This window comes from Phocoena phocoena, chromosome 14 (genome assembly GCF_963924675.1).
Source record: "Phocoena phocoena chromosome 14, mPhoPho1.1, whole genome shotgun sequence".
NCBI lineage: Eukaryota > Metazoa > Chordata > Mammalia > Artiodactyla > Phocoenidae > Phocoena > Phocoena phocoena.
This window is the reverse complement of record NC_089232.1, coordinates 39205555-39230407: the sequence shown is the minus strand read 5'-3', so window position 1 is coordinate 39230407 and position 24853 is coordinate 39205555. Positions and strand designations below refer to the sequence as shown.

General features: G+C 36.5%; 1 protein-coding gene across 1 annotated transcript in view; it reads left to right on the top strand.

The window, feature by feature from the left end:
* Nucleotides 1-24853, top strand: part of PEX13 (peroxisomal biogenesis factor 13) — a 33936-nt gene that overhangs the window by 6109 nt on the left and 2974 nt on the right. Inside the window, exons 2-3 of the mRNA XM_065891285.1 lie at nt 10441-11135; nt 24167-24292. Of these exons, the coding sequence (XP_065747357.1) occupies nt 10441-11135; nt 24167-24292 (821 nt within the window). The remainder of the gene's footprint in view (nt 1-10440; nt 11136-24166; nt 24293-24853) is intronic.

The window sequence follows — 24853 nt, the reverse complement described above, 5'->3', positions numbered from 1 at the left end:
TTTCCCATCGTTTATAAGATATAAATATTATATCCAGCATAATGTCAGACTCTTAATTTGTTCTGATGGTTTGGTTGAAATTCTTTTGAGTCCTATGTTGACAATCCTGTCATTTACAAATAAGCCAGCATAAATTGCCAACATCCTTGTATTGTTCCAGGCTTTCATTGGAATGCTTCTGAAGTCTCACTATAAATTATGATGTTTGCTTTTTGTTTTTGATAGATATCCTATCAAACTTCTATCTCTCTACCTTGCTCAGATTTTTATTATGAAGGGGTATTAAATTTTATGAATAACTTTTCTGCATCTGTTGGGATAATTATGTGTTTTTATTTTAATATGAAAATGTGGTTTATTGCATCAATTAATTGTCCAATGTTGAATCATCCTTGCGTTTCTGGATGAACTCTGCTAAATTTTGATTTTTTTTTAAAAATACAGTGTTGAAATCTAATATTTTAAGATCTTTGCATATATGTTCCTAATTGGCCTATAATTTTCTTTCTTTGTATTATACCTTTCTGGCTTGGTGTCAGAGTTTTGTAGCTACAGAAATTTTTCTATTGAGTCTAATTTTTATTCCTTTACAGACTATGTTCTCCTTAGCAGCCTTTAAGATTTTCCCTTACCTTGGTCCTCTACAGCTTTATTAGACTCTATCTAGGTTCAAATATTCAGACATACATATGTACATGTATATATTTTCCTCCTGCTCAGCAGCTACAATGTTCATGCTCAGTACCCACAGTGTTGAATCCGAGGATTCACATCTGTCTTTAATTCAGGAAAACTCTCACGAATCCTATCTTTAAATATTGTTTGAGCACTATTCTTTCCCATCTCTTCTTCTGGAACTACTATTAAACATATCAGGAATAGTTCTGCTCCAAGTAACAATATCTGACTTTCTGTGCTTTCAACTATAGAGGCATTTATTGTTTAGTTGACTAGAAGTCTAGAGATCTGCTAACTCACCATTGTCATCAGGGGACCTACATTTTTCTTGGCTTCCTTTTTGTCTGTCAGCTTTCTGGCATTTTCAGTCATCTCTGTCTTACTCTTGCACCTTCGAAAGGAATCTCTTTTTTTTTTTTTCCAGCAGTTATATTTTGTTGGACTTCAGTGTATTTTTCATTATATTATTTTTGGTGGGATTCATAGAGATACTTGAATCTGACTTGATGTCTTTCATTGATTTCAGAAAAGGCTCAACCATTATTTCTTTAAATATCTCTTCTGCCCATCCTCTTTTCATTTCTCTGACCCCAATTACATATATGCTCTATATTTCACTATACACTCTGTATCTTACACTCATTTTGTATGTATCCTTTTGTTACTCATGCTTCATTCTGGGTATTTTCTTCTGAACTCTTCTAGTTCACCGGTATTTTTCTTTCAGTGTGTCTAATCTGATAGTAAACGAATCAGTCATTGAGTTCGTAGTTTCAGGTATTTTATTCTTTTAGTTTCAGAATTTCCATTTGGTCCTGCTTTATAGTTTCTCTTCTCTGCTGAAAATCTCAATCTTGCCTTTTTTTCCTTGAATATGTATAGCATAGTTGTTTAAAGTCTCCACCTGATAACTCCATTATCTGGATCCATATGGATCATTTTATATTGGCTAATGTCACTCATTTTTTTTTTAACATGTAGTTTTGTCATCATAGAGGCTCAATTATTTTTCAGTGAGAGCTGGGCATTGTATATAGATAATTTAAGGTGATTTGAGGCCTAGGATGGTCTCTTCCTCCAGAGAGTTTTACTTTTGATAGGCACCTTGGGCCACTAGCAATCTAAGATCATTTTAATAATTTCAAATTTGAGCTAACTTGAAATTGTGGTTTTCAGTTTCTCCCAGGGCTAGTCTATTTCTTGTTAACCTTTTTCCCCTTACTCCTAGCATGTGGCTGTTTAAAGTCCCAGTCTGAAGTGTGGGCATTTATCTTGTCCCTCTTTTGGGACTTCTGAATTCTAGTTTTTGTCTCCTTAGCCCAGAGAGTCTATTAAAAGCTCTACTCAACTTCTCATCCTGTCAGCCATCTCTTCTGGAATTGGCCCTCTTCCCTTGAGAAACATCTAAAATGGGCTCTCTAGATTTTCTCCTACTCCTGGATCTTGACTCTAATTCCTCAGTGTCTTGTCTTCTCATGCTTTAAACAGATAATTTTATATTTTTTCTAGCTTTCTAATTGTTTTCTGTGAAGGAGTTGGTCTGATTACCTAGAATATCATTACTTGAAGTAGAATTCCACAAGTTCCATATTTCTACTCTGTACCTTAGTGTACAACTAATTTTCTTTTTGCCTCATAGTTATAAGATGCCTTGTGGCTGTGGGCATTGTGTATAAGATTTCTAATGAAATTTTTTTCATATTTACATGGTTTTTTTTCAATTTTTATTTCACAGATGTTACTGCTACATTTATCTCTTTGACTTTTTAAAATCCATTCATTCAATCTCATATTATTCTTGTTCTGCTTATCTCTTTGACCATTTTAAACATATTTAGAATCTTTGATGAGCTATTATATAAAATTAATTTTTCCTTGAATGACTTTTCATTCTTATTGTTAATTTTTGTTATTTTGGTCTCTTTGTGTTTTTTTTTTCTTCTTGTGGGTAGTATTTTTGACATGTCCATTTTGAGTGGGAATTTTGGGGTTCTGTTGTCTCACTTTTCCTTCTACATTCAGCTCTTTCTATCTAGTAGGCTTCCTGTTGCTTGTACCTCCCTCTCAGCATCCACTCTCCATGTAAGAATCTGATATAAAGTGGCTTAGATTAAGGATATCGCAGATTAAGTCATTGAGTCAGTTGTTAACTTGTTTCATTTTCTGAGTTTGAGGCTTTATCAGAGTCTTCCCCCATTCTTAGTTTTGTGACTTTCTAAAAATCCTAAAGTGTTGTCAGCAAATTTTATAATCTCTTTTACCACTGTCAGCAAATTTTTATGAGGCAAGGTGGCACTTCCCAGTCCCCAGCCTCAAGCAATGAACTAGTTTCATTTGAGTGGAGCACTTACCCTCAGAGCTGCTTCATCCAAACCTGAATATACTACACTATTTGGTAGTCTACTGACCCTTTTTAAAGTTTTATTCCTTTTTTTATGATGTAATACAATCTGAGGTAAACAACTTCGCTCATGATTTATGCTTGCCAAAACCTTTAGATCAAACCTTTAGATGCATACTTCCAGTTTATACTTCCAGTTCATACTTCCAGTTTATACTTCCAGTTTAACTGGAAGTATAGAGGATAGGGGATAGTTAAACAACATTTGGGGGTAACACAAATCCAGAATGTGGGACACTCTACAAGAAATTGACTGGACTCTTCAAAAAGTCCAGGACATTATTGTTCTGTTTAGATGAGAATAGGGACACAACCAACCAAATGCAATATGTGAGACTTAATTGAATTTTTGTTTCAAAAAAACCTAAAAAGACATTTTGACTTTTACAACTCAATGATAAAAAGACAAATAACCTAATTTTTTAAATGGGCAATGTATGTGAATAGACATTTCTCCAAGGAAGATCTAAAACTGGCCAATAAGCACATGAAAAGATACTGGAGATCATTAACCATTAGGGAAATGTAAATCAAACCCACAGTGATGTACCATTTCACACCCACTAGGGTGGCTATAGTAAAAAAGACAGATAATAACAAGTGTTGACAAAATGTAGAGAAATTGAAACCCTCATGCACTGCTGGTGGGAACGTAAAATTGTACAGTTGCTTTGGAAAACAATTTGGCAGTTCTTCAAAAGGGTAAACAGAGTTATGATATGACCCAGCAGTATCATCCCCAAGAAGCATGAAAACACATGTTCACACAAAAATTTGTACATAAATGTTCATAGAAGCATTAGTCATAATACCCCAGAAGTGGAAACAACCCAAATGTTTATCAGCTGATGTATGGATAAATATAGTAATAAAAAAGAATGAGGTACATGCTGCAACATAGATGAACCTTTAAAACATTAAGTGAAAGAAGCCAGTCACAAAATACTACATATTGTAAGTTTCATTTACCGTAGATCCTCATTATTTGCAGATTCAGTATTTGCAAACTCTCCTACTCGATGAAATTTATTTGTAACCCTAAAATCAGTACTTGAAGCATTTTCATGATCTTTTCAGACACGCATAGAGCAGTGAAAGATGTGAGTCGTCTCTCAGCTAAGGGTGAAAAAAAAGCAACATTCTGGCTTGTTTCAGCTCTCATACTGTAAACAGGTGTCCTTTTCAAAATCAGTTAAGTGCCAGCCACGTTTTTCACATTTTTGTTGATGATTTCACTGTCTTTAAATGGCCCCTAAGCATAGTGCTGAAGTGTTCCTAGAAGGCCTTATGGAGAAAATATTAGCATTAGATAAACTTTGTTCAGACATGAGTTGTGGTGCTTTTGGCCATGAATTCATTGTTAATGAGTCAACAATGTAATTAGATAAAGTATCTTTAAACAGAAACATACATAAAAAAGTATATGTATTGATCAGTAGATAGATGAAAATGTTGTGACCAGAGGCTTGAAGGAACCTAACTCTTTGTTTCCTCCAGGAGCAGTGATTCAGTATTTGCTGATTCATTGTTTGCAGTTTTATAGAGCATAACTATCTCAAATAACAGGAATCGATTATATAGGAAATGTCCAAAGTAGGCAAACCTATAGAGACAGACAGTAGATTAGTGTGATTGCCCAGGATTGGAGGAGGGTAAGAAATGGGGAGCGACTGCTAATAAATACGGGATTTCTATTTGGGATGATGAAAGTGTGCTGAAGTTGCATATGGTGATAGTTGTACAGCTCTGTGAATATATGGAAAACTGTTGCTTTTTACACTTTAAATGGGTGAATTTTATGGTATGTGAATTTTAACTCAATAAAGCTGTTTAGACAAAGATATTTGAGAGTAATGGATATGTTTTGAATATCAATTGGGTAATAGATATGGAATTATTAATTTTCAAAGATGGGAAAACAGTATTATGTTTTTGTATAAAATATCTTTATTCTTAGGAAATGCCTGTGAGGCATTTAGGAGTAATTTATTAGGTCTACAAGTTAATTTCAAATAGTTCAAGAAGTTTTAAAAGACTAGAGAGTGATAAAGAGAAAGCAAATGTGGCAAAATGATAGCAGTTGTTGAATCTAGATAGAAGGTATGTGGATATTCATTGTACTTTTCTTTCAGTTTTTTTTTTTCCTGTTTGAAACTTTTCAAGATAAAAAATTGGGTGGGGGAGATTTTGCACATTCAGCAATGAGAATAAATCATTGTTCTTCTAAGTCATAGGCTTCTTTAGCTCTCATTATGCTTGTTGTAACAGAAAGCAAGACTGTACATGCACACTGAATGCACTTGTGTATGCCAGAAACAGACCGCATTAAAACCAAAGAAGAGTGAATTCCTTGGTGGTCCACTGGTTAGGACTCCTCATGTTCACTGCCGAAGGCCTGGGTTCAGTCCCTGATAGGGAACTAAAATTCAACAAGCTGAGCAGGGCGGCCAAAATTTAAAAAAAAACAACACAAGAGTAAGAGGAAAGCTCTTTATTTTTTTATTACCAAATGTTTAAATTTAATTCCCTATAATTTTTTAAGTTACATATTCATCACAATTTATGAAATAATACAAAGATATATAAAGAAAAATCTGTATTAATAGTGTGTGATATATGTGTATTAAATTTTACTAATGAAAGACTCCAGTATAGTGTTTGTATCAGTACCTATTTATATGCTAAGCACTATAGTTAGGTGATGGAGAAACAAGGAAAGCTCCCGTGCCTTTGAGGAGCTTGCCGTTTACAGGAAGAGTCAGATGTATAAATAAATGTAAGATACTGTACAAAATATGGACAAAGAATTATAGGAAGGACTTTTGATGATGGCAGAATAAGTACTTTAGGAAAAAAAACTATTGAGGACAAGTAGAAAGCTAAGCAGAATATAAAACATCTGGAAGGCATTATAGGGCAAAAAAGAAGATAAAGATTTATGGAGCCCAGATTCAGGAAAGTTAAAAATTCACAAAGGTGAGCATTGCCTTTGAAAGCACTTTTCCCATAGAAGCTTCTGCTGATTTCAGAAGAAGCAGCTTAGATAATGAAGCGAGTTGAGTAGAACTTCTGACAGACTCTTGAATCATGGTTGGAGTTCAGACGTCCTCCAAGACGAGATACTGATAAATTACCCATACCTAATGTTAGGTACATCTAGATATAAGGGTATAAAAGATACATCTAGATATAAGGGTATAAAAGAAGTAGACAGGCTCTTATAGGAACAGAAGCCCAGCGTCAAATCATCAATTCCTGAAATTAGGGACATCATGAATTGATAGTAGCCTTAGCAGCCTGCCTGAACCAAATTAGAGAATAGTTCAGAAAACAATATCCAGATACATATTACTATATATAAAATAGATAAACAACAAGGACCTATTGTATAGCACAGGGAACTAATGTATAGCACAGGGAACTATATTCAATATCTTGTAATAACCTAAAATAGAAAAGAATCTGAAAAAGAATATACATATTCACTTTTATATGTGTGTGTGTGTGTGTGTATATATATATATATATCTGAATCACTTTGCTGTACCCCTGCAACTAACACAACATTGTAAATCAACTACATTTCAATTTTTTAAAAAAATGAAAAGAAACAATATCCAGAATGAAACACATCTGGAGAAAGAGAACATCATCCAGAATCTCAAATTACTGCTACAATAATAATTGCTGACGCACAGCAAAATCAAGTAGCCAGAACCAGAAGGACATTATGTAACATAAATGACAGCTAAGTTAACATCTGGATAAACAAATTCATAGGGACTCTAGATATTGGAGTTAGCAGAGACTTTAAATTATCTTTAGTATGTTGAGGGCAATAAAAGAGAAGCTGAAGAATTTTGGCAGAGAATTGGAAACTATTAAAAGAGGAAAGGAATTTCTAGAACAAAAAATACAGTAACCAAAATTGAGAGCTCGTTGGATTTAGAAACAGATTAGACACCATTACGTAGAGAATTAGTGACTTAGAGCAGTACTGCTCAAAGTGTGTTCTGTAGCTGCTGAGAGTCTATGGGCTGGCTGCTATTTTTTGAACTATGTAGTAACAGTCCACAACAAGATAGGAAATTTGTGTCAATGTAGAACAAATTGACCCTGAGCATACCATTTAGTTCAACTGGCATTTTCTTTTCTTTTCTTTTAAATTTTTATTGGAGTATAGTTGTTTACAATGTTGTATTAGTTTCAGGTGGACAGCAAAGTGAATCAGTTATACATATAAATATATCCACTCTTTTTTAGATTCTTTTCCCATATAGGCTATTACAGAGTACTGAATAGAGTTCCCTGTGCTGTACAGTAGGGTCCTTATTAGTTATCTATTTTATATATAGTAGTGTGTATATGTCAATCCCAGTCTTCCAGTTTATCTCTCCACTACTCAAGTGGCATTTTCTTTTTCTTTTTTTTTTTTTTTTTTTTTGCGGTACGTGGGCCTCTCACTGTTGTGGCCTCTCCCGTTGCGGAGCACAGGCTCCGGACGCGCAGACTCAGTGGGCCATGGCTCACGGGCCTAGCCGCTCCGCGGCATGTGGGATCTTCCCAGACCGGGGCACGAACCCATGTCCCCTGCATCGGCAGGCAGACTCTCAACCACTGCGCCACCAGGGAAGCCCTCAAGTGGCATTTTCTTGATAGCAAAACTTTCTCTGTGAAGAAAGAATTTGTTGATTTACATTATAGTGCAAGCTCCTTATCTTGCAGATTGGCCCCTTGAGTAGCAGTGACTTAAAGAATAGTTGGAGGGCTTCCCTGGTGGCACAGTGGTTAAGAATCCGCCTGCCAATGCAGGGGACACAGGTTCGAACCCTGGTCCGGGAAGATCCCACATGCCACAGAGCAACAGCCCGTGCGCCACAACTACTGAACCTGAGCTCTAGAGCCCGCGATCCACAACTACTGAACCCACGTGCCACAACTACTGAAGCCTGTGTGCCTAGAGCCCGTGCTCCACAAGAGAAGCCACCGCAATGAGAAGCCCGTGCACTGCAATGAAGAGTAGCCCCCGCTCTCAGCAACTAGAGAAAGCCCGCGTGCAGCAATGAAGACCCAACGCAGACAAAAATAAATAAATAAAATTAAAATAAAAAAAAAGAATAGTTGGGAAGAAAATATCTAGAAGGAAGTACAAAGAGACAAAAGGACAGGAAAATACAGAAAGGAAGGGAAGAGATTTAGAGGATGAAGCAAGGTGTATTTTACAGATAGAAAAGATAAATAGTCCTTTAACACTTGAAGCAGTGCTTCTCAAAATATTTGTGATGATGGCCAATACTTTTTATAAAATGCAGTAAAAATATCATAGCAGTGTCAAATTACTTAAACACAATCTCGTTTTCTGTACTTACTATAGATTGGTATAAAATGGTTCATAAAATAGCACTGGTCCACAGACCACATTTTAAGTAGCATGATACTAAAGAAATTAAATTCATAATGAAAATTCTTCCCAGTAGGAGAATTCCAAGCCCATATGATTCACTGGTAAACTCTAGAAACCTTTAAGGAAGAAATAATTAACTTTTCTAGAATATAGAAAAGAGTGAAAGACTCCCCCAACTCTTCTTAAGAGGCCAGTTCAACCTTGATGTCCAAACCTGACAAAGACGTTTACAATAAAAGCATATTAGGACAGTCTCATTCATGAACATAGATATAAAAAAATCTTCAATAAAATATTGGCAAACCAAATTCAGAAATATATTGTGGCCTACTTGATTCTACTTCAGGAATGCAGGTTGGCTTTAACATTTGAAAATTAATGTAATTCATCATAGACAGTAAATGAAAAAATTCATATAATCATCTTGATAGGTGCTAAGGAATCGTTTGATAAAATTCAGCATTCATTCGTGGTAAAAAATTTTATCGAAAAGGAATAGAAAAGGAACTACTAAATCTACAACAAACCTACAACAAACATGATAATTATTGGTGACATCTTGAAAATTTTCCCTTTGAGATTAGGAATGAGACTAGGATACCTTCTATCATCCCTTCCATTCAAGATTGTACTGCAGGTCCTAGATGCAATACCTTAATAATCAAAGCTGTAAGAATTGAAAAAAGGAAGAAATAACCTATCATTATTCGCATACAATATGACTGCAGATCCTTAAGATTCTAGAAAGTACAAAAGAAGAATCCAAAATAAGGTTGTTAGATATAAGGACCATATTTTTTTAATCAATTATTTCTATATAACAGCAAAAAAGTGAAATATTAGAAAGACACCGTTTACAATAGCATCAAAAAAATCAAATATATAGAAATAAATCTAAAGAAAGACCTCACAGTAAACTATAAAACATTGAGACTCAGTGGTTATTTTATTTTTTAAATTAATTTATTTATTTTTGGTTGTGTAAGGTCTTGATTGCTGCCCATAGGCTTTCTCTAGTTGCGTGAGCAGGGGCTATTCTTTGTTGCATTGTGCACGCAGGCTTCTCACTGATGTGGCTTCTCATTACAGAGCATAAACTCTAGGTACGCGGGCTTCAGTAGTTGTGGTGCATGGGCTCAGTAGTTGTGGCTTGCGGCCTCTAGAGCGCAGGCTCAGTAGTTGTGGCTCACAGGCTTAGCTGCTCTGTGGCATGCAGGATCTTCCCGAACCAGGGCACAAACCCCTGTCCCCTGCATTGGCAGGTGGATTCTTAACCACTTCACCACCAGGGAAGTCCCTCAGTGGTTATTTTAAAAAAACATTATTAAGGAAAATCTTTAAAAGACATAAGTAAATGGAGGATATGTTATATTGAATTGAAACTCTCAATATAATGGAGATGTCAACTACCTCAAATTAATCTACGAATTTAATGTAATCCCAAACCAGCATCTCAATAGGGCTTTTGTGGGGAGAACAGTGTAGAACTTCAAACTCTGATTCTAAAATATATATGGATATTCAAAGGGTCAAATAGCCAAAACACTCCTGAAGATGAAGAATAGCGTAGGAAGATTTGTCTTATTGGATATTAAGACCTATTATAAAACTATAGTAATTAAGATAGTGCCATTTAGGTGTAAGGGTGGACAGATATCGAGTTGTAACTAACCCTGAGGAAATGGACATGTGTCTTAAAAAGAAACCAAAGGTTGAAGATACTACTAATAATGCAGCATAAGTAAACAAGAATATAGAGTTCAGTCAGCTATTTTATCTTATCCATTTTGTCTTAACACAGATTTTAAGCATCTGGATATTAGAGACTATTCCTTACTTTAAGACATCTTTAGTAGGATCTGTCATAACACTAGGTATATACAAAGTGTTTAATAGTTAACTTTGAATGAATTTATTGTGTGCTTAAGTTACAACTTTGAATCCTTTTTGGTTTTAGATCTGCTGATTTGGGTCCTACTTTATTGACAAGACCTGGACAACCAACACTTACCAGAGTGCCACCGCCTATTCTTCCAAGGCCATCCCAGCAGACAGGAAGCAGTAACGTGAACACTTTCAGACCTGCTTACAGTTCATTTTCTTCTGGATATGGTGCCTATGGAAATTCATTTTATGGAAGCTATAGCCCTTATAGTTATGGGTATAATGGGTTGGGCTATAACCGCCTTCGTATAGATGATCTTCCACCTAGTAGATTTGTTCAGCAAGCTGAAGAAAGCAGCAGAGGTGCATTTCAGTCCATTGAAAGTATTGTGCATGCATTTGCCTCTGTCAGCATGATGATGGATGCTACCTTTTCAGCTGTCTATAACAGTTTCAGGGCTGTATTGGATGTAGCAAACCACTTTTCCCGATTAAAAATACACTTCACAAAGGTTTTTTCAGCTTTTGCATTAGTTAGGACTATAAGGTATCTTTACAGACGGTTACAGTGGATGATAGGTTTAAGAAGAGACTCTGAGAATGAGGACCTGTGGGCAGAAAGTGAAGGAACTGTGGCTTGCCTTGGTGCTGAGGACAGAGCAACTAACTCAGCAAAATCTTGGCCAATATTCTTGTTCTTTGCTGTTATCCTTGGTGGTCCTTACCTCATCTGGAAACTGCTGTCTACTCACAGTGACGAAGTAACAGGTAAGAGTAATAAAATGGGTTCAAAAACCATATAACAATTTCAAGAATAGATTAAATTAGCTTTCTTTATGCATTTGTATTTAATATTTTGATCCAGTTATATTTTCAGTTAAGAACTTCAAAACTGGAAGAGGAACATGTAGCAAAAACAGGCTTCTTGATTTATTCTTTGTTACTTCAGTTTAACAGCACACATTACTTAACTACTGTTCACAAGTCACTGAACTTGATGCTGTGGAAGATACAAAGATAACATAGGGCATAATCCCTTTATCTTTCTAAAACTTACTGGGAGAGAGGTGGGCGAGACACATAAATAGGTAATTGTAATGAGGCATAAAGAGTGTAAGTAGTACGACAGTTGGGGAGAAACATAAGACTTATTGAGTCTTTTTTTTTTTTTTTTTTTTTTTTTGCGGTATGCGGGCTCATGGGCCCAGCCGCTCCGCGGCATGTGGAATCTTCCCGGACCGGGGCACAAACCCGTGTCCCCTGCATCAGCAGGCAGACTCTCAACCACTGCGCCACCAGGGAAGCCCGAGCCTTTTTTTATTATTATTATTTTCTTGAATTTTATTTTAATTATTTTTTTATACAGCAGGTTCTTATTACTCATACATTTTATACACATCAGTGTATACATGTCAATCCCAATCTCCCAATCCATCATACCACCACCCCACCACCACCCTCCACTGCTTTACCCCCTTGGTGTCCATACTTCTGTTCTCTACATCTGTGTCTCAATTTCTGTCCTGCAAACTGGTTCATCTGTACCATTTTTCTAGGTTCCACATATATGTGTTAATATATGATATTTGTTTTTCTCTTTCGGACATACTTCACTCTGAATGACAGTCTCTAGATTCATCCACGTCTCTACAAATGACCCAGTTTCGTTCCTTTTTATGGCTGAGTAATATTCCATTGCATATATGTACCACATCTTCTTTATCCATTCGTCTGTCGATGGGCATTTAGGTTGCTTCCATGACCTGGCTATTGTAAATAGCACAGCAATGAACATTAGGGTGCATGTTTCTTTTTGAATTATGGTTTTCTCTGGGTATAGGCCCATTAGTGAGATTGCTGGGTCATATGGTAATTCTATTTTTACTTTTTTAAAGGAACCTCCATACTGTTCTCCATAGTGGCTGTATCAGTTTACATTCCCACCAACAGTGCAAGAGGGTTCCCTTTTCTCCACACCCTCTCCAGCATTTGTTGTTTGTAGATTTTCTGATGATGCCCATTCTAACTGGTGTGAGGTGATACCTCATTGTAGTTTTGATTTGCATTTCTGTAATAATTAGTGATATTGAGCAGCTTTTCATGTGCCTCTTGGCCATCTGTATGTCCTCTTTGGAGAAATGTCTATTTAGGTCTTCTGCCCATTTTTGAATTGGGTTGTTTTTCTTTTAATATTGAGTTGCATGAGCTGTTTATATATTTTGGAGATTAATCCTTTGTCCGTTGATTCATTTGCAAATATTTTCTCCCATTCTGAGGGTAGTCTTTTCGTCTTGTTTGTAGTTTCCTTTGCTTTGCAAAAGCTTTTAAGTTTCATTACGTCCCATTTGTTTATTTTTGTTTTTATTTCCATTACTCTAGGAAGTGTATTAAAAAAGATCTAGCCATGATTTATGTCAGAGAGTGTTCTTCCTATGTTTTCCTCTAAGAGTTTTATAGTGTCTGGTCTTACATTTAGGTCTCTAATCCGTTTTGAGTTTATTTTTGTGTATGGTGTTCGGTAGTGTTCTAATTTCATTCTTTTACATGTAGCTGTCCACTTTTCCCAGCACCACTTATTGAAGAGACTGTCTTTTCTCCATTGTATATCCTTGCCTCCTTTGTCATAGATTAGTTGACCATAGGTGTATGGGTTTATCTCTGGGCTCTCTATCGTGTTCCATTGATCTATATTTCTGTTTTTGTGCCAGTACTGTATTGTCTTGATTACTGTAGCTTTGTAGTATAGTCTCAAGTCAGGGAGTCTGATTCCTCCAGCTCCGTTTTTTTCCCTCTAGACTGCTTTGGCTATTCAGGGTCTTTTGTGTCTCCATACAAATGTTAAGACTTTTTGTTCTAGTTCTGTAAAAAATGCCATTGGTAATTTGATAGGGATAGCATTGAATCTGTAGATTGCTTTGGGTAGTATAGTCATTTTCACAATATTGATTCTTCCAATCCAAGAACATTGACTATCTCTCCATCTGTTGGTATCATCTTTAATTTCTTTCATCAGTGTCTTATAGTTTTCTGCATACAGGTCTTTTGTCTCCCTAGGTAGGTTTATTCCTAGGTATTTTATTCTTTTTGTTGCAATGGTAAATGGGAGTGTTTCCTTAATTTCTCTTTCAGATTTTTCATCATTAGTGTATAGGAATGCCAGAGATTTCTGTGCATTAATTTTGTATCCTGCAACTTTACCAGATTCATTGATTATCTCTAGTAGTTTTCTGGTGGCGTCTTTAGGATTCTCTATGTATAGTATCATGTCATCTGCAAACAGTGACAGTTTTACTTCTTCTTTTCCAATTTGTATTCCTTTTCTTTCTTTTTCTTCTCTGATTGCCATGGCTAGGACTTCCAAAACTATGTTGACTACTAGTAGTGAGAGTGGACATCCTTGTCTTGTTCCTGATCTTAGAGGAAATGCTTTCAGTTTTTCACCATTGAGAATGATGTTTGCTGTGGGTTTGTCATAAATGGCCTTTATTATGTTGAGGTAGGTTCCCTGTTTGCCCACTTTCTGGAGAGTTTTTATCATAAATGGGTGTTGAATTTTGTCAAAAGCTTTTTCTGCATCTATTGAGATGATCATATGGTTTTTCTTCTTCAATTTGTTAATATGGTGTATCACATTGATTGATTTGCATATATTGAAGAATCCTTGCATTCCTGGGATAAATCCCACTTGATCATGGTGTATGATCCTTTTAATGTGTTGTTGGATTCTATTTTGTTGAGGATTTTTGCATCTATATGTATCAGTGATATTGGTGTGTAAGTTTCTTTTTTTGTAGTATCTTTGTCTGGTTTTGGATCAGGGTGATGGTGGCCTCATAGAACGAGTTTGGGAGTGTTCCTTCCTCTGCAGTTTTTTGGAAGAGTGTGAGAAGGATGGGTGTTAGCTCTTCTCTAAATGTTTCATAGAATACACCTGTGAAGCCATCTGTCCTGGACTTTTGTTTGTTGGAAGATTTTTAATCACAGTTTCAATTTCATTACTTGTGATTGGTCTGTTCATATTTTCTATTTCTTCCTGGTTTCAGTCTTGGAAGGTTATACCTTTCTAAGAATTTGTCCATTTCTTCCGGGTTGTCCATTTTATTGGCATAGAGTTGCTTGTAGTAATCTCTTATAATCCTAGGTATTTCTGCAGTGTCAGTTGTGATTTCTCCTCTTTCATCTAATTTTATTGATTTGGGTCATCTCCCTCTTTTTCTTGATGAGTCTGGCTAATGGTTTATCAAGTTTGTTTATCTTCTCAAAGAACCAGCTTTTAGTTTTATTGATCTTTGCTATTGTTTTCTTTGTTTCTATTTCATTTACTTCTGCTCTGATCTTTATGATTTCTTCCCTTCTGCTAACTTTGGGTTTTGTTTGTTCTTTTTTCTCTAGTTCCTTTAGGTGTAATGTTAGATTGTTTATTTGAGATTTTTCTTGTTTCTTGAGGTAGGCTTGTATAGCTATAAACTTCCCTCTTAGAACTGCTTTTGCTGCATCCCATAGGGTTTGGATTGTCGTGTTTTCACTGTCATTTGTCTCTAGGTATTTTTTGATTTCCTCTTTGATTTCTTCAGTGATCTCTTGGTTATTTAGTAACGTATTGTTTAGCCTCCATGTGTTTGTGCTTTTTACGTTTTTTTCCCTGTAATTCATTTCTAATCTCATAGCGTTGTAGTCAGAAAAGATGCTTGATATGATTTCAATTTTCTTAAATTTACTGAGGCTTGATTTGTGACCCCAAGATGTGATCTATCATGGAGAATGTTCCGTGCACACTTGAGAAGAAAATGTAATCTGCGGTTTTTGGATGGAATGTCCTATAAATATCAATTAAATATATCTGGTCTATTGTGTCGTTTAAAGCTTGGGTTTCCTTATTAATTTTCTGCCTGTATGATGTGTCCATTGGTATAAGTGAGGTGTTAAAGTCCCCCACTATTATTGTGTTACTGTTGATTTCCTCTTTTAGAGCTGTTAGCAGTTGCCTTATGTATTGAGGTGCTCCTACATTGGGTGCATATATATTTATAATTGTTTTATCTTCTTTTTGTACTGATCCCTTGATCATTATGTAGTGTCCTTCCTTGCCTCTTGTAACATTCTTTTTTTTAAAGTCTATTTTATCTGCTATGAGTGTTGCTACTCCAGCTTTCTTTTGATTTCCATTTTCATGGAATATCTTTTTCCATCCCCTCACTTTCAGTCTGTATGTGTCCCTAGGTCTGAAGTGGGTCTCTTGTAGACAGTATATATATATATGGGTATTGTTTTTGTATCCATTCAGCAAGCCTGTGTCTTTTGGTTGGAGCATTTAATCCATTCACGTTTAAGGTAATTATCGATATGTATGTTCTTATTACCATTTTCTTAATTGTTTTGTTTTTGTTTTTGTAGGTCCTTTTCTTCTCTTGTGTTTCCCACTTAGAGAAGTTCCTTTAGCATTTGTTGTAGAGCTGGTTTGGTGGTGCTGAATTCTTTTAGCTTTTGCTTGTCTGTAAAGCTTTTGATTTCTCCATCAAATCTGAATGAGATCCTTGCTGGGTAGAGTAATCTTGGTTTTAGTTTCTTCCCTTTCATAACTTTAAGTATATCATGCCACTCCTTTCTGGCTTGTAGAGTTTCTGCTGAGAAATCAGCTGTTAACCTTATGGGAGTTCCCTTGTATGTTATTTGTTGTTTTTCCCTTGCTGCTTTCAATAATTTTTCTATGTCTTTAATTTTTGCCAGTTTGATTACTATGTGTCTCCGTGTTTTTCTCCTTGGGTTTATCCTGTATGGGACTCTCTGTGCTTCCTGGACTTGGGTGTCTATTTCTTTTCTCATGTTAGGGAAGTTTTCGACTATAATCTCTTCAAATATTTTCTCGGGTCCTTTTTCTCTCTCTTCTCCTTCTGGGACCCCTATACTGGGAATGTTATTGCGTTTAATGTTGTCTCAGAGGTCTCTTAAGCTGTCTTCATTTCTTTTCATTCTTTTTTCTTTATTCTGTTCCGCAGCAGTGAATTCCACCATTCTGTCTTCCAGATCACTTATTCGTTCTTCTGCCTCAGTTATTCTGCTATTGATTCCTTCTAGTATAGTTTTTATTTCAGTTATTGTATTGTTCATCTCTGTTTGTTCTTTAATTCTTCTAGGTCTTTGTTAAACATTTCTTACATCTTCTCGATCTTTGCCTCCATTCTTTTTCCAAGGTCCTGGATCATCTTCACTATCGTTATTCTGAATTCTTTTCTGGAAAGTTGCCTGTCTCCACTTCATTTAGTTGTTTTTCTAGGGTGTTATCTTGTTCCTTCATCTGGTATATAGCCCTCTGCCTTTTCATCTTGTGAATGTGGTTTTTGTTTCACAGGCTGCAGGACTGTAGTTCTTCTTCCTTCTTATTGAGCCTTTTTTATATGCAAGACACTGTGCTAAGTATTTTGTGTATTTTACTCATTTAATTCTTACAACAATTCTAAGAGAAATTATCCTCATTTTACAAGTGATAAAACTGAGGTTCAGAGAAGTCTCTTGTTTAAGGTCACATCTTTAATAAGCCAGACCAGAAACAAAACCAGGCATATTTGACTGTTAAGCCTCTACTCTGTCAACTGGTACAGAGTATTATCTCAGCTCAGAAGAGAAGCTGACATTTTTTGACTCTTCGTATCCAGAAAGAAGTAGCATCTAAGTTAGATTTTTGAAAGATAGGTAACATTCCATCAGTTACATAGGAAAAAAAAAAAAAGACTGAAGCAGATGGAGTAGCTTGAACAAAAGTATATAGGTAGGAAATATGAGATTTGTTCATCAGCTGTCCTATAGTATTGAATAGAAGGATATTAAGAAGTAAGGCTGAGAAATTAGATTGGAGCCTAGTAATGGAAGATCTTAATTTCCATGACAATACTTAATCTTCATTTAGTAAGGAAAAGATGGTTTTTTGGTTGTCTGCTTTTGGTTTTGTTTTTTAAAGCAGGCTTGTGACGTACATATAAACAGTGCTGTAAAGAGGTCAGTCTGTCTTAAGTGTTTAAAATAGGTCAGTGCAGGTTAACACAGGTTGAAATTGGATGGTAAGATTAATAAACAATTTTGGGTTATACTTACCATTGTATTCCCGAAAGCTAACAACCTGACCAGCATATCCAAGGTGCTTAATAAATATTTATTAATTTAGGGACATCACTTATGATGCTTTTGCATTTGAATGGATGAGAAATAATGAAGACCTGAACTAGGGTATGTGAAAAGCAGCAAAGATATAATAGACGTAACAGATTTAGTTACTAGCTAGATGGAGTTCGTAAAGGGAAGGGAGTAATTGAAATGCCCTAGACCTTTTAAATTGAGTTATGAGAGGGATAATGTTTTATTTGTTAACAAATATTTGTTGAGTGCCTACTACATACCAGACACAGTTCTAGGATCTAGGGATATAGCAGTGAGTAAAACAGATTTTAAAAATTCCTGCCCTTGTGACTAGTGGGTAGAGACAGCAATAAACAACTAAGTCAAATATATAGTAAGTCACAAGGTAATAAGTGCCATAGGAAGAAAATAAAGCAGGGAAGAGTGTTGCAGAGTGCCAGTGGTAGGAAATGGGGTTACAGAGCTACACACAGGGAAGGCCTCTCTGAAGGAGATAAAGGGGGTAAGCTGAATGAGGGAACTGCTGGAGGCATAGGGAACAGCAGAACTGCCTAAGTGGCAGTGTGCCTGGCATGTCACATGAACGACAGGAGGCCAGTACGAATGGAGCAAAGTCAGAGTACCAGGAGATGAAGGAGGGAAGAGTACAGAGTGTCGATGGTATAAGCCTTGTAGACATTTTAAAGAACTTTGGCTTTTATTCTGAAATGCGAAGCCATGGCAGAATTTTGAGCAAAGGAGTGATATGATTTGACTTAGGTTTAAAAAAAAATCTTTTTCCTGAGAATGAATTTTAGGTAGAGCTAGGGCCACAGAGACCAGTCTGGAGAATCTAGAGGCTGTTATAGTAATTCAAGTGGGAAATGGTGGTGGCTTGGCTCTGGGTCACAGTGATGCAGGTTCTGAGGTAGGTCACATTCTGGATATTTATTTGAAGGTAAAAGTCAATAAAATAAATACAGAGAAATCACATGGAACAACTGGTTTGTGAATGATTATCATTCATTTCATTAGAGCTATATTGAGTTTGGTTGTGCCAGTGGGACATTCAAATGGAACTTGAGAAAGTTTCAGAAAGCAGTTTAAAAGGCAGGAAAGGATCTTAGGAAAGAGGTGAAAAATGAAATATTTAAGAGTCATCCACATAAAAGTGAGAGTTGAAATAGTGTTAGTGGATGATATTACAGTGGTAGAGAGAAAGAGGAACTAAGATGGAAACCAGGAAGAGCAGAAGTAGAACTATGTTAATCCTGTGTTATAGAAGTGAAGGTGAAAGGAGGAAATTTCAAGAAGGGGGAGAAGGATGATGCCTGGTGTCAGATGCTGTAGTAAGATAAGATCGAGAATTGAAAAAAGGTCATCGGATTTGGCAATTGGAGGTCATCAGCTCCAGCAAGCAATTTTAGTAAAGTAGAGGAGACAGAAACCATGGAAGAGTATAAAGGGTATATAAAATCAGAAGGTGTGAAAAAAGGAAAAGATTAACAATGAATGGAGGAAGAAAAATCAACAGGCTGCTTGGGTAAAAGCAAGTTGATGTGGTAGTTTTCCGTTTTTTTGTTGTGCTTTGTCTTTTATGAAGTGAAATCTGGGAATGTTTTTAGGCTGAAAGAAAGGAGTCTGTAGAGAAGGATTGATTGTCGAGGAGGGAGAAACAGGAGTCAAAAGATGAAGCCTCCTGTAAGAGGTGGGAGAAGATACGATCCAAGGCAGGTGAAAAGGAGGGGCGATTTTTTTATCTGAGGCCAAAGAGGGAGCAATGGGTAATGATACTAAGAGATTTTTGAGGAAAAGCGGAACTGAGGAAGCTTAGGCCCTATGACTTCTTAGCTGCTTAGGACAGGGGTCAGCAAACGATAACCTGTCAGCAAGATCTGCCTTGCTCCTGTCTTTGTACAGCCCACAAACTAAGAATGGTTTTTACAGTAAAATCCAAAAGAGTACTATTTGTGACATGTTAAAATTATATGTAATTCAAATATCTGTGTCCATTAGTAAAGTTTTATTAGAACACAACCACATTCATTCATGTATGTATTGTTATGGCTACTTTTGTACTGAAAGACCAGAGTTGAGTAGTTTGTAACATAGAGATCCTATCTATGTTGGCACTCTCATTGCTTTGCACTTGTTCTGCACACTGCAGATCTCAGTAACATAACTTGGCAATGTGTTGAGTGCCACATGTACTGTTATACTCCAATATATATTTTTATTATGAGTACGTACATGCCACACAAGAAAAGAAGAGTGAAGTGGACTTTGAAAGTCACACTTTTAAGGCACAGTATAGTCTGGATTATTTTGTTACTGAATTAGGTGGTAAACCATTATTACATTTATTATGCAGTGACAACATAGCTATGTTAAAGGATTACAATATATTGCGTTGGCCAAAAAGTTCCTTTGGTTTTTGTTGTGTTTTTTTTTAATTTTATTTATTTATTTTGGCCGCATTGGGTCTTTGTTGCTGCATGCAGGCTTTCTCTAGTTGCAGTGAGCGGAGGCTACTCTTCATTGTGGTGCACGTGTTTCTCACTGCGGTAGCTTCTCATTGAGGAGCACAGGCTCTAGGCACATGGGCTTCAGTAGTTGTGGCACATGGGCTCAGTAGTTGTGGCTTGTGGGCTCTAGAGCGCAGGCTTAGTAGTTGTGGCACATGGGCTTAGTTGCTCCGTGGCATGTGGGATCTTCCTGGACCAGGGCTTGAGCCTGTGTCCCCTGCATTGGCAGGCGGATTCTCAGCCATTGCGCCACCAGGGAAGTCCTCCTTTGGTTTTTAAGTAAAAATAAAAGACACATTTTTCATTTTCACCAAGAACTTTATTGAACAACATATTCACCATTTTGTTCCACTACCTTCTGCCATTTTTCAGGCAACTTCATAATTCCATCTTCCCAAAACTTTTTATCTTTTTGAGCAAAGAACTGTTCCAGGTGCCTTTTACAGTCTGCCAGGGAATTGAAACATTTTCCATTACGAGAATTTTGTAAAGACTGAAATAAATGGAAATCTGAATGAAGGTGCCATGTCTGGTGAATACCATGGATAAATCAGAACTTCCCAGCCAAGCTCTAACTGCTTTTGCCTGGCCATCAAAGAAACATGTGGTCTTGCGTTATCCTGATGGATGATTATGTGTTTTCTGTTGACTAATTCCGGACGATTTTCGTAGAGTGCTGCTTTCAGTTGGTCTAATTGGGAGCAGTACTTGTTGGAATTAATCGTTTGGTTTTCTGCAAGGAGCTCATAATAGAGGACTCCCTTTCAATCCCACCTTATGCACAACATCACTTTCTTTGGTTTTTTTTTCTTTTTTTAATATTTATTTATTTTTATTTGGTCGCACCAGCTCTTAGTTGCAGCTCACGGGCTCCTTAGTTGCGGCTCACCCACCCCTTGGTTGCAGCACATGGGGTCCTTAGTTGTGGCATGTGAACTCTTAGTTGTGGCATGCATGTGGGATCTAGTTCCCTGACCAGAGATCAAATCCAGGCCCCCTGCATTGGGAGTGTGGAGTCTTAACCACCACGCCACCAGAGAGGTCCCAACATCACCTTCTTTGGATGAAGACCGGCCTTTGGTGTGGTTGGTGGTGGTTTATTTCACATGCCCCACGATCTCTTCCGTTCCACATTATTGTACAGTATCCACTTTTCATTGCCCATCATAATTTGTTTTAAAAACAGAACACTTTCGTTACGTTTAAGTAGAGAATCACGTGTGGAAATATGGTCAAGAAGGTTTTTTTCTCTTAACTTACGTGGAACCCAAACATCAAAGCGATTAACATAACCAAGCTGGTGCAAATGATTTTCAACGTTTGATTTGGGTATTTTGAGTATGTCAGCTCTCTCCCGCGTGGTGTAACATTGATTGTTCTCACTTAATGTCTCAATTTGATGGGTATCAACTTGAACTGGTCTACCCGACCGTGGAGCATCCTCCAGCGAGAAATCGCCAGCACGAAACTTTGCAAACCACTTTTGACACACATTCGATCAGTCACAGCACCTTCTCCATACACTGCACAAATCTTTTTTTGCACTTCAGTTGTGTTTTTACCTTTCTTGAAATAATAAAGCATAATATGCCGAAAACGTTGCTTTTTTCCTTCCATCTTCAATATTAAAATGGCTACACAAAAATTCACCAATTTTGATTTTTTTTTTTTTTGCTAATATAACAGCTGTCACAAAACAGTCTAACAAAATTGTTTCAAATGAAGTTAAAGACAACTAAGCACTACTGGAGCCATCTTACAGAAAAATAAACTCTTTGGCCAACCCAGTACATCAACATTAGCAGACTGAGCACTCATCACAATATTCCCAACTCACAGGAAGTCAACAGTCAGAAAAATTAGAAAATTTAAAATGGAATAGCTCATCATAGCAGAATTTCCTCACCCAAAAGGGGTCAGGGGAGGGAGCAAAAGAAGGGGCTTCCCTGGTGGCACAGTGGTTAAGAATCCGCCTGCCAATGCAGGGTACATGGGTTCAAGCCCTGGTCCGCGAAGATCCCACGTGCCACAGAGCAACTAAGCCCGTGTGCCCCAACTACTGAGCCTGTGCTCTAGAGCCCACGAGCCACAACGACTGAGCTCGTGTGCCACAACTACTGAAGCCCGTGCGCCCAGAGCCTGTGCTCCACAAGAGCAGCCACCGCAATGAGAAGCCTGTGCACTGCAACAAAGAGTAGCCCCTGCTCGCCACAACTAGAGAAAGCAGGCACGCAGCAACGAAGACTCAACGCAGCCATAAACAAATAAATAAGCAAAAGAAGAAAAAATAAGCCTGCAACCAAAATAAGTTTCTGAGAGGCTCATTTGTCAGATTAGCAAGGAAATCTGTTTACCAGTGGTTATTGCAACAGCCAAGGAAATGTGTCAGAGAAAGTAAACTTGTTTAAGACTGTTAACCTTTCAGGGAGAACAGTTTCTTAAAGAGTATTTGAAACATCATTTTAATAGTCATTTTAAAACAAGGCAGATGAGTTCAAATGGATTTACTTGGCTCATGATGACCCAGTAGATATGGTTACTGCTCAGTGGTTTATTGGAAGAGTCAGTGTTGAATTTGAAGTGGCTGAAGATGTAGCCTCTGTGAATAGTCTGCATGGAACAACTACAGACAAGAATATCTTCAAAGAATTTGGAAAAAACTAATCTGCAAAGATATGTTGTGACTGATGGTGGTAAAAATTTGTGTGGAACAGAAAAAGGCTTAGTTGGGCAAAATTTACAGTTTTGAAAATATAAGGTTTTTAAAGCCTATAGTTATTCATTGTATTCTTCATCAGCAGGTACATTGCAGAAAATATTTGAATTTGTCATGTGTTACTGAACTAGTAATGTCAACGGTGAATTTCAGTCACCCTTGTGGACATAACTATTGTAAGTTCCCTGAATTTTTGTCAGAAGTAGAAGCTGAAGATCCTGACTTGCCCTACCACACGGCAGTTAGATGGCTAAGCAGTCAGTGGTTAAGTTTTATTACTCTTTTTGAGGGATCAAGGCCAAGACTGATATTTTTCTGAAAAACAAGAACCGCCATCAGCCACTCTTAGAAAACGTTTAATGGCTTTGGAAATCAGCTTTTGCTGCAGATTTGGTAATCTTCTTAATGAATTCAACCTAAAACTGTAAGGCAGAATAGCAATTATATTTTGAAACTTACATTGGAGTGAAGTTATTTTGACAACAACTAATATTGTTTGAATCACAAATAATGTCACACTGCTTTATACACCCCCCACCCAGGTTGTCAAAAGTTAAAGAAACAAGATTTCCCTTCCCACATAAATTTGCAGCAGATAGACTTTTCAAGCTCAAACTACAATTCAGAAGTGTTTTTGGACCTCCATGCAAGTGCGAAGGAAATGTCCATATTTCAAAATCCATTTAACTGCCGTTGAGGAGTTTCCATTTAGTCTTCATTTGGAAGTGATTAGTATCTAATGTAAGGACATGTTAAAAGGTTAATATTGAAGGAATTTAACAGAATTCTACTCTATTCATCTTCTTAGGATGAATATGCTCAATTAAAACCACATGTTCAATGTATTGATATCAGAATTTGGCAATACATATCTATGTGAAAAAACATTTTCAAAATGAAATACCTCAAATCTCATTACAAATTAGCATTAACAGATGAATATTTGCAATTGATACTGATGATAGAAAACACTACCTTTGAACCCCAAATTAAGTGAAATATTATCCTATCCCCAAAAGATTCCGTTCTTTGTAGTAGACCTATATTACAAAAAAAGAATTCAATTGTTATATTTTGAATTTTTCATAAAATTTATGGAAAATTTTTTTCTCTCTTTATATAAGAAACTACACAACATGTTCAATTTTGCCTCATGGCCTACAAAGCCTAAAATATTTACTATCAAAAATCTTTTTACTCTACAAGAAAATTGCTGACCCCTGGCTTAAAGTAAGGGAACTAGAATTTGGAGCTTAATAGGAAAAAGTTTATAATAGGTATCGTAATGAACATATTGTTGATTTTACGTAGTGTTAATTGTGGAATTTACTTTGAGGGGAACTTTTCTCTTGGCAAATAAGTTTATACAGTTTGCAAAACATAGCCACTGAAATATCTTTTTTTTTAAGTTTTACTAACCTAATCTTAATTCTTAATTTGGTTTATAGACAATACCAACTGGGCAAGTGGTGAGGATGACCATGTAGTTGCTAGAGCAGAATATGATTTTGTTGCTGTATCCGAAGAAGAAATTTCTTTCCGTGCTGGTGATATGCTAAACTTAGCTCTCAAAGGTAACAAAACATGAATAAATTGGAATTATCTGCATTTTTAGAATTTGTAAATGTAATATTAAAAACTGCATTAAAGGATCTTGGTCACCGTTAGTTAACTCAGAAGTAGTTACTAGGATTTCTTTTTGTCAATGTAGACCTTCTAAATCTGGGGGAGTGGGAGAAAAATGTCCCAACAGTGTTGTTCCAATAATATTTCACTGAGATAAGGAAAAATTTTGTTTATATAATCTCTTCTGAACTCAAAACACTTTTAATCACCACCCCAAAACATGAGGTTAGCGCTAAGTGTAACAAATCTAATAAACCAAAGTAATTGTCTAGCATCATCTAAGCATCCCTATTGGTCTTTTATTGCTGGGACTAGTATTGCTTTCTTTTTTACTTGAATAATGTTTACTTCAGAAACTTCAACATGAATATTTAGGAATTACTGTCATGACGTATTAAAGAACCTCAGCAAGAAATTTATAGGCATTCAGGTTAATTTTCAGATGAGGTCACTAATAGTTTTTAACGGCTCCAGACAAAATGGCCTTTTCCTCCACCTTTCCCCAGTAA